General features: G+C 48.9%; 1 protein-coding gene across 1 annotated transcript in view; it reads left to right on the top strand.

The window, feature by feature from the left end:
• LOC143290838 (uncharacterized) overlaps nucleotides 1-10000 on the top strand; it is a 33891-nt gene that overhangs the window by 9309 nt on the left and 14582 nt on the right. Inside the window, exons 4-8 of the mRNA XM_076600374.1 lie at nucleotides 195-335; nucleotides 5027-5155; nucleotides 6916-7092; nucleotides 7683-7873; nucleotides 8688-8810. Coding sequence (XP_076456489.1) covers nucleotides 195-335; nucleotides 5027-5155; nucleotides 6916-7092; nucleotides 7683-7873; nucleotides 8688-8810 — 761 coding nt within the window. The remainder of the gene's footprint in view (nucleotides 1-194; nucleotides 336-5026; nucleotides 5156-6915; nucleotides 7093-7682; nucleotides 7874-8687; nucleotides 8811-10000) is intronic.

The raw sequence follows: 10000 nt of genomic DNA, 5'->3' as shown, positions 1-10000 counted from the left end.
TAATGCTAGGAGACTTAATTTATCACAAGTGAGTCTTGAAGGCCTTGCCTCTCTTGTTTATTTGGTTGTCGTCGTCGTCATTGTCATCGTCATCATCATCATCATCACAATCATCATGACCATCATCATCATTTTTATTTTTATTTTATGTTGTCATCATCATCATCGTTATCATCACCATCGGGTGCCCACAGAGAGCATCACAGTGCAGAGCACCAGCGCCCTCAGGCAGGGGGACGAGGTGCACGTCGTGAAGGCCACGGACGCCGAGAACGACCCTGTCTTCTTCGATATGGTCACTGAGCCTGACACCGGTCTCTTCACCATTGGCTACGGTGGGTGTGTGTTGGTTTGTGGTGGGTGTGTGTGTTGGTTATGGGTGGGTGTGTGTTGGTTTGTGGTGTGTGTGGGTGTGTGTTGGTTATGGGTGTGTGTTGGTTTGTGGTGGGTGTGTGTGTGTTGGTTTGTGGTGGGTGTGTGTTGGTTTGTGGTGGGTGTGTGTTGGTTTGTGGTGGGTGTGTGTTGGTTATGGGTGGGTGTGTGTTGGTTTGTGGTGTGTGTGGGTGTGTGTTGGTTATGGGTGTGTGTGTGTTGGTTTGTGGTGTGTGTGTGTTGGTTTGTGGTGGGTGTGTGTTGGTTGTGGTGTGTGTGGGTGTGTGTTGGTTATGGGTGTGTGTGTGTTGGTTTGTGGTGTTTGTGTGTGTGTTGATTATGGTGTGTGTGTGTTGGTTTGTGGTGTGTGGGTGTTGGTTATGAGTGTGTGTGTGTTGGTTTGTGGTGGGTGTGTGTTGGTTTGTGGTGGGTGTGTGTTGGTTTGTGGTGTGTGTGTGTATTGGTTTGTGGTGTGTGTGTGTGTGTTGGTCATGGGTGGGTGTGTGTTGGTTTGTGCTGGGTGTGTGTTGGTTTGTGGTGGGTGTGTGTTGGTTTGTGGTGTGTGTGTGTGTGTGTGTTGGTCATGGGTGTGTGTGTGTTGGTTGCGGTGGGTGTGTGTTGGTTTGTGGTGTGTGTGTGTTGGTTTGTGGTGGGTGTGTGTGTGTTGGTCATGGGTGTGTGTGTGTTGGTTTGTGGTGGGTGTGTGTTGGTTTGTGGTGGGTGTGTGTGTGTTGGTCAAGGGTGGGTGTGTGTTGGTTTGTGGTGGGTGTGTGTTGGTTTGTGGTGTGTGTGTGTGTGTGTGTTGGTCATGGGTGTGTGTGTGTTGGTTGTGGTGTGTGTGTGTTGGTTTGTGGTGTGTGTGTGTTGGTTTGTGGTGGGTGTGTGTGTGTTGGTCATGGGTGGGTGTGTGTTGGTTTGTGGTGGATGTGTGTTGGTTTGTGGTGGGTGTGTGTTCGTTGTGGTGTGTGTGTGTGTGTGTGTGTGTGTGTGTGTGTGTGTGTGTGTGTGGGTGTGGGTGTGTGTGTGTTGGTCATGGGTGTGTGTGTGTTGGGTTGTGGTGTGTGTGTGTGTTGGTCATGGGTGGGTATGTGCTGGTTTGTGGTGGGTGTGTGTTGGTTTGTGGTGGGTGTGTGTTGGTTTGTGGTGTGTGTGTGTTGGTTTGTGGTGTGTGTGTGTTGGTGGTGGTGTGTGGGTGTGTGTTGGTTTGTGGTGTGTGTGTGTGTGTGTTGGTTATGGTGGGTGTGTGTTGGTTCTGGGTGTGTGTGTGTTTGTTATGTTATGGTGGGTGTCTGTTGGTTATGGGTGGGTGTGTGTTGGTTATGTTATGGTGGGTGTCTGTTCACTGTTGGTTATGGTGGGTTTGTGTTGGTTATGGGTGTATGTGTGTTGGTTGTGGGTGTGTGTGTGTTGGTTATGGGTGGGTGTGTGTTGGTTTGTGGTGTGTGTGGGTGTGTGTTGGTTTGTGGTGAGTGTGTGTTGGTTTGTGGTGGGTGTGTGTGTGTTGGTCATGGGTGGGTGTGTGTTGGTTTGTGGTGGGTGTGTGTTGGTTGTGGTGGGTGTGTGCTGGTTATGGTGGGTGGGTGTTCGTTATGGTGGGTGTGTGTGTTGGTTGTGGTGTGTGTGTGTTGGTTGTGGTGGGTGTGTGTTGGTTTGTGGTGGGTGTGTGTTGGTTTGTGGTGTGTGTGTGTTGGTTATGGGTGTGTTGGTTTGTGGTGTGTGTGTGTGTGTGTTGATTATGGTGTGTGTGTGTTGGTTATGGTGGGTGTGTGTTGGTTCTGGTGGGTGTCTGCTCGTTATGGGTGTGTGTGTGTTGGTTATGTTGGGTGTGTGTTGGTTCTGGTGGGTGTCTGTTCGTTATGGGTGTGTGTGTGTTGGTTATGGTGGGTGTGTGTTGGTTCTGGTGGGTGTCTGTTCGTTATGGGTGTGTGTGTGTTGGTTATGGTGGGTGTGTGTTGGTTCTGGTGGGTGTCTGTTCGTTATGGGTGTGTGTGTGTTGGTTATGTTATGGTGGGTGTCTGTTCACTGTTGGTTATGGTGGGTTTGTGTTGGTTATGGGTGTATGTGTGTTGGTTGTGGTGGGTGGGTGTTGGTTATGGGTGGGTGCGTGTTGGTTATGGTGGGTGTGTGTTCGTTATGGTGGGTGTGTGTGTTGGTTATGGGTGTGTGTGTGCTGGTTTGTGGTGGGTGTGGGTTGGTTTGTGGTGTGTGTGTGTGTTGGTTATGGGTGTGTGTGTGTTGGTTATGGGTGGGTGTGTGTTGGTTTGTGGTGTGTGTGTGTTGGTTGTGGTGGGTGTGTGCTGGTTAGGGTGTGTGTTGGTTGTGGTGTGTGTGTGTAGGTTATGGTGGGTGTGTGTTCGTTATGGTGGGTGTGTGTGTTGGTTATGGGTGTGTGTGTGCTGGTTTGTGGTGGGTGTGGGTTGGTTTGTGGTGTGTGTGTGTTGGTTATGATGGGTGTGTGTTGGTTGTGGTGGGTGTGTGTTGGTTATGGGTGTGTGTGTGTTGGTTTGTGGTGGGTGTGTGTTGGTTTGTGGTGGGTGTGTGTTGGTTGTGGGTGTGTGTGTGTTGGTTTGTGGTGTGTGTGTGTTGGTTATGGGTGTGTGTGTGTTGGTTTGTGGTGTGTGTGTGTTGGTTATGGGTGGGTGTGTGTTGGTTTGTGGTGGGTGTGTGTTAGTTGTGGTGGGTGTGTGTGTGTTGGTTAGGGTGGGTGTCTGTTGGTTGTGGTGGGTGTCTGTTGGTTTGTGGTGGGTGTGTGTTGGTTTGTTGGTGGGTGTGTGTTGGTTTGTGGTGGGTGGGTGTTAGTTGTGGTGGGTGTGTGTGTGTTGGTTAGGGTGGGTGTCTGTTGGTTGTGGTGGGTGTCTGTTGGTTGTGGTGTGTGTGTGTTGGTTTGTGGTGTATGTGTGTTGGTTGTGGTGTGTGTGTGTGTTGGTTAGGGTGTGTGTGTGTTGGTTATGGTGAGTGTGTGTTGGTTATGGTGGGTTTGTGTTGGTTGTGGTGGGTGTGTGTTGGTTGTGGTGAGTGTGTGTTGGTTTGTGGTGAGTGTGTGTTGGTTATGGTGTGTATGTGTTGGTTGTGGTGGGTGGGTGTTGGTTATGGTGTGTGTCTGTTGGTTCTGGTGGGTGTCTGGTGGTTTATGGTGGGTGTGTGTTGGTTATGGTGTGTGTGTGTTGGTTTGTGGTGGGTGGGTGTTGGTTGTGGTGGGTGTGTGTTGGTTGTAGTGGGTGTGTGTTGCTTAGGTTGTGTGTGTGTTGGTTACGGTGTGTGTTTGTTGGTTACGGTGTGTGTGTTGATTATGGTGGGTGTGTGTTGCTTAGGGTGTGTGTGTGTTGGTTACGGTGTGTGTTTGTTGGTTACGGTGTGTGTGTTGATAATGGTGGGTGTGTGTTGCTTAGGGTGTGTGTGTGTGTTGATTATGGTGGGTGTGTGTTGGTTGTAGTGGGTGTGTGTTGGTTGTGGTGGGTGGGTGTTGGTTGTGGTGGGTGGGTGTTGGTTATGGTGGGTGTCTGTTGGGTAGGATGGGTGTCTGTTCCTTTTTGGTTATGGTAGATGTAGGATAAAACTCACAGTTGTATTGTATTGTGTTGTATCGTATTACTCTTTTTGTCACAACGGATTCTGTGTGTGAAATTCGGGCTCCTCTCCCCAGGGAGAGCGCGTCGCTACACTGAGAGCGCCACTCATTTTTTGAATTTTTTTTTCCTGCGTGTAGTTTTATTTGTTTTACATGCGCTAAATGCACGCTGCACTCGGGACCTCGGTTTATCGTCTCATCTAAATGACTAGCGCCCAGACCACCACTCAAGGCGGAGAAAATACTGGCGACTGCCGGTGTGATTCGAACCAGTACGCTCAGATTCTCTCGCTTCCTATAGGCGGACGCGTTACCTCCAGGCCATCACTCCACGTTCAGCTCACAGGTTTGTAAGAAAGTCTCGCGGCGTTTAACTCTTTCACTGCCAGTCGATTTAGAGTGCGGAATTCCCTCGTGCTATAAAGACAGAAAAAATATGGTGTCTGAGAATAACTGGGGATTCCCACTGTGATGTGTAGAAACTGATGGCCTATCCTACCACCGAACATTAAGAGCAGTAGGTTCATGGATAACAGACCCATGATCTGGTCATCCTTCAGTGACATGGGTCCTCCACCTGGCTGCTGCATAAAATGCGAGTTTGTCGTCAGTGTCGGCAGATTCATGGGGGGGCTGTTGTTTGAGGGACGTGGTGGCGGTCTCCACTCTGGAGGGACGCTCACTCAGTCTGGCTCCGCGACTAAACCATTATTGTCGTTAGTAGGGGGCTTAGTAGGTGGTGTCCTAAGTACGTTAAAACAGAACAGGCACCACTGAACACCACCGAAGTGACTCAGCAGCAGTGCAGGGTCTCTTCTGGTGTGTGGCCTCCTGGCGACCTAACATCGATAGTTCCCTGTGGACTGCCGACGCTGGAACTGCGACGGACGAACCCGGGTGTGGCCGTGTATGGGTGGAATCTAAATGAGCGGCGTGGGAGTAATGCCACTGAAACGGTTGCTGATGATGGGTCAGCAAAAAAGAAAAGAAAAAAAAAGAAAAAAAAGAAAGAAAAAAAGCGAGTTTGGCAGTGAAAGGGTTAATCAGTTCACTCTGTTCAGTGAGGGGTCTGTTTGGACTTGTCAGGGTCAGGGGTCATCCTGGCGGCCACAGACCTGCGCTATCTGTGCACGGGCACTGTGGTCTTCCGCGTGGGCATCTGGGACTCCTACCACGGCCCGGGGACGAGGAAGATCATTCGGGCCACTTTTATAGGTGAAGGTCTCTCTCTCTCTCTTCTCCCTCTCTCTCTATCTCCCCCCTCTCTCTCTCCTCCTCTCTCTCTATCCCTCTCTATTCTTCCCTTTCCCTCTCTGAAGGTCTCTCTCTCTCTCTCTCTCTCTCTCTCTCTCTCTCTTCTCCCTCCCCCTCTTTCTCTCCCCTCTCTCTCCCCCCTCTCTCCCCACCCTCTCACTCCCTCTCTCTCCCCCCTCTCTCTCTATCCCCCCACTCTTTCTCTCCCTCTCTCTCCTTCCCCCTCTCTCTCTCCCTTCCTCTCCCTCCCCCCTCTCTCTCTCCCTCATTTTCTCTCCCCTCTTTTACTCCCTCCCTCTCTCTCTCTCGCTTATGTGTGTGTAATGACCTACCTCCCAACTTCCCATTGAAATGAACCTTATGTGTTTCTTCAGTAAAACATCATCATCATCTCTCTCTCTCTGAGGAATGAATGAATGAATGAATGAATGAAGGAAGGAAGGAAGGAAGGAAGGAAGGAAAGAAGGAAGGAAGCAAGGAAGCAAGGAAGTAAGGAAGGAAGCAAGGAAGGAAGCAAGGAAAGAAGGAAGGAAGCAAGGAAGCAAGGAAGGAAGGAAGGAAGGAAGGAAGGAAGGAAGGAAGGAAGGAAGAAACTGAAATGACGCAAACCTCGTTCGGGGATATACCTTAAAAAAAAAAAATCAATATCCAAGGATAATTTGGATTAGTTATTTAATTAAAACGCTGGCTCGTTGGCTATGTGCGTACAAACGGACATGTAAGTAAACACATGTGCTCTGTCTCACTTGTGATGCGTAATTTACTTCAGCTGTTCCGATGGTCCTGGTTTGTATTTGTATTTGTATTTGTATTTCTTTTTATCACAACAGATTTCTCTGTGTGAAATTCGGGCTGCTCTCCACAGGGAGAGCGCGTCGCTACACTAAAGCGCCACCCCCCCCCTTTTTTTTTTTTTCCTGCGTGCAGTTTTATTTGTTTTTCCTATCGAAGTGGATTTTTCTACACAATTTTGCCAGGAACAACCCTTTTGTTGCCGTGGGTTCTTTTACGTGCCCTAAGTGCATGCTAGCACACGGGACCTCGGTTTATCGTCTCATCCGAATGACTAGCGTCCAGACCACCACTCAAGGTCTAGTGGAGGGGGAGAAAATATCGGCAGCTGAGCCGTGATTCGAACCAGCGCGCTCAGATTCTCTCGCTTCCTAGGCGGACGCGTTACCTCTAGGCCATCACTCCACACCGGACAGTTCAGACATAACTGACTGACTATCATAAAACCAAGAGAGGCAAGGCCTTCAAGACTCACTTGTGATGCATACTTTACCTCCTCTGCTGTTCTGATGTTCAACAACCATCTACCTGAAGATCTAGTCATCAGCCCCATCCACATATAACATGCGGCTTCTGTTCAAACGTGTGTGTGTGTGTGTGTGTGTGTGTGTGTGTGTGTGTGTGTGTGTGTGTGTGTGTGTGTGTGCAAGGGCAGTTTCTATATGACGAATAGTGAAAGGAAGAGAATTCCACACTTTTGGATCATTGTAAGAGAAAGCTCTTTCACCATACGTTTTAGTTCTAATTCTGGTGACAGACAGAAGACGAGAGAGAGAGAGAGAGAGAGAGAGTCAGAGGATGAGCGCAGTTGTCTAGAAGGTGTGTAGACAGACAGACGGACAGACAGAAAGCCATGGTTCGGACACGCGACTGACTGACTATCGTAGACATCCATTCCGTCACCCTCCTCCCTTTACTTTTTTTTCTAGGGGGCAATGACCAGCCAGTGATCAGCAACACTGCCCACACCGTGGAGGTGAGAGAAGACGTCGCTCCTCTGACCGCTGTCAGCGTTATCGACTTCATCGACAACTTCGCCTACCCCGCTACCACCCTCTCTCTCTCCTCACTCACCCTGGGTGCGCTGGACATCTATGCTGTTTCCGGTGAGGTGGAGGGTTGGGGTAGGGGTGTGTGTATGTTGGGGTGGGGAGAGGGAGGGGGGTGGGGGGTCGATGGGGGGAGGGGGAGGGGGGGGGTGTGCGTGTCTCTGTGGGATGGTGTGTGTGTGTGTGTGTGTGTGTGTGTGTGTGTGCGGCGCGTGCATGCGTGCGTGCTTGTACGCTTGTGAAGGGTTGGTGTATGCGTGTGCTTGCATGTATGCATGTATGCGCGCGCGCGCGTGTGTGTATGTGTGTGTGTGTGTGTGCGCGCGCGCGTTTGTGTGTGCGTATGTAAATGTGTGTGCATATGTACACGTGCATGCCTTCGTGCTTGTACGCTTGAGCAGGGTCGGTGTATGCGCGTGCTTGCTTGTGTGCATGTGTGCGTGTATTTGTGTGTGTGTGTGTGTGTGTGTGTGTGTGTGTGTGTGTGTGTGTGTGTGAGTGTGTGTGTGTACATGTGTGTGTGTGTGTGTGTGCATGTTAGTGCTCGTGCGCGTCGCACGCGATCATCATCAAAAAGGAAATAATGATAGTTATTTTATTTTATTTTATTTTTTGTCTGTTTCCTTTCATATCACGGAGGACCTCAGGCGGCAGATTACGTGTGAGGAGGCCTTTAGATTACGAACACGAAGCATTACGAGAGGTGTCTGTCACCATTCGCGCCTTTGACGGCTTCTGCTACTCCGATGATTACGTCGTTCGTGTCGTCATCCTTGACGTCAATGAAGATTTCGTCATCAGACCGAGGTTGCTATTGCCGGTCATGTATGAAGGGAGCGTGAGTTGTGGTTCTTCTGAGTTGGATTTTGGATAGACGTTGTATTGATAAGTTGTCGGTTTTTTTTTAAAGCTTTTTTTTTGGGGGGGTGGGGGGGTGGGGGGGGGGGGAGGGCTTGGGGGGGGGGGGTATGGTGTGTTCGTTGTGGTGTTGTGGTGTGTGTGTATGTGCGTGTGTGTGTGTGCCCTGCATGCTCATGAGAGGAGAGAGAGAGAGAGAGAGAGAGAGAGAGAGAGATGTTTCTGGATAAAACCCAAACTTCAGTGAAGTGATGGCCTAGAGGTAACGCGTCCGCCTAGGAAGCGAGAGAATCTGAGCGCGCTGGTTCGAATCACGGCTCAGCCGCCGATATTTTCTCCCCCTCCACTAGACCTTGAGTGGTGGTCTGGACGCTAGTCATTCGGATGAGACGATAAACCGAGGTCCCATGTGCAGCATGCACTTAGCGCACGTAAAAGAACCCACGGCAACAAAAGGGTTGCTCCTGGCAAAATTCTGTAGAAAAATCCACTGCGATAGGAAAAAACAAACAAAACTGCCCGCAGGAAAAAATAACAAAAAAAAGAAAAAAAAAGAGAGAAAAAAGTGTGACGCTGTAGTGTAGCGACGCGCTCTCCCTGGGGAAAACAGTCCGAATTGTGATGAAAAGAGAAATACAATGCAAAACCTTCACGGACACTGTAGTGGCAGATAATAAGCGTCTTAATTAATCATTCTGCCATTTCCCTTCGAACCTGAACCCTCACAGACAACTGTATTGACAGGCAAGTAATGTCTTGACCATTCTACCACCTGGTCAATCTATGTGCACTAGGTGAACTTTGACCCCAGCATCACCATCTGGGACCCGGATATTGGCGATACTCACGTGTACAGCCTGGACAAGCCCAACCCCAAAGTTGCTGTCAACTCTGCCACGGGTGTTGTGACCTCTCAGGTAACCGTTGTTGTTGGTTTAACTCTTTCCATACGAACGGCGAAAGAGACGACGTTAACAGCGTTTCATCCCAATTACCATCATCAAAATATTGCAAGCGAAGGCTCTAATACTGAAGACGTGAATGTTGACAAAGAATACCACAATTCTGACGACGGAAGCTAAATGTTGGGTCATTCAGACACCCACTGGACATCCAAGGGGTCTGTGTAGAGGAGAAGAGAGGACTGGCCGTACTGAGTGAAATAAAACAAAACTTTATTCAGTAAACATGTCACGCATGTAGGCCTTCAGATAGACAGCAGAGCAACAACAAGCTACCAGCTAAAATCATGCCTGAATCAGGAATGTGATTAAATACATTTGTTTCGTTTGACAGCTGGTGGACGCTACACGATTGCAGTTATGTTGAAATACACGTTTTCCAACTGCATTTAAATGACAGTCATTGCAGACATACATTGTTCCCCCCACCCTTTTTTGGTTTTGTTTTGAGCAGCAGTGGAGATTAACTCACTCAGTACGGCCAGTCCTCTCTTCTCCTCTACACAGACCCCTCGGATGTCCAGTGGGTGTCTGAATGACCCAACCTTTAGCTTCCGTCGTCAGAATTGTGGTATTCTTTGTCAACATTCACGTCTTCAGTATAAGAGCCTTCCGCTTGCAATATTTTGATAATGGTAGTTGAGGTGAAACGCTGTTAACGTCGTCTCTTTCGCCGTTCGTATGGAAAGAGTTAATATATTTAAAGAATTTACAATGAATATAAACATCATTTTGAAGATTTGTTGCTCACAAACAGAAAGCAGAAAAAGGTAAGAAAAACAAAGAAGTCAATGAATCAGACGAAGAAAAGAGAGAAGAAAAAGAAAAAAAAAAAAGAAGAAAAAAAAAAGAAGGAAACGATACACATGGAGAGGGAATAACATTACACACAACCGTTGTTGTTGTTGCTGTTGTTGTCGTTCTTTCTTTTTCTTCTTCTTCTTCTTCCTCTTCTTCTTCTTCTTCTTCTCCTCCTCCTCCTCCTTCTCCCCCTCCTCCTCCTTCTTCTTCTTCCTCTTCTTATTCTTCTCCTCCTCCTCCTTCTTCTTCTTCTTCTTCTCCTCCTCCTCCTCCCCCTCCTCCTCCTTCTTCTTCCTCTTCTTATTCTTCTTCTCCTCCTCCTTCTTCCTCTTCTTATTCTTCTT

The sequence above is a fragment of the Babylonia areolata genome, chromosome 16 (assembly GCF_041734735.1).
Source record: "Babylonia areolata isolate BAREFJ2019XMU chromosome 16, ASM4173473v1, whole genome shotgun sequence".
Taxonomy (NCBI): Eukaryota; Metazoa; Mollusca; class Gastropoda; order Neogastropoda; family Buccinidae; genus Babylonia; species Babylonia areolata.
Note: the sequence above shows the minus strand (reverse complement) of the source record. Positions and strands in the feature narration are given on the sequence as shown.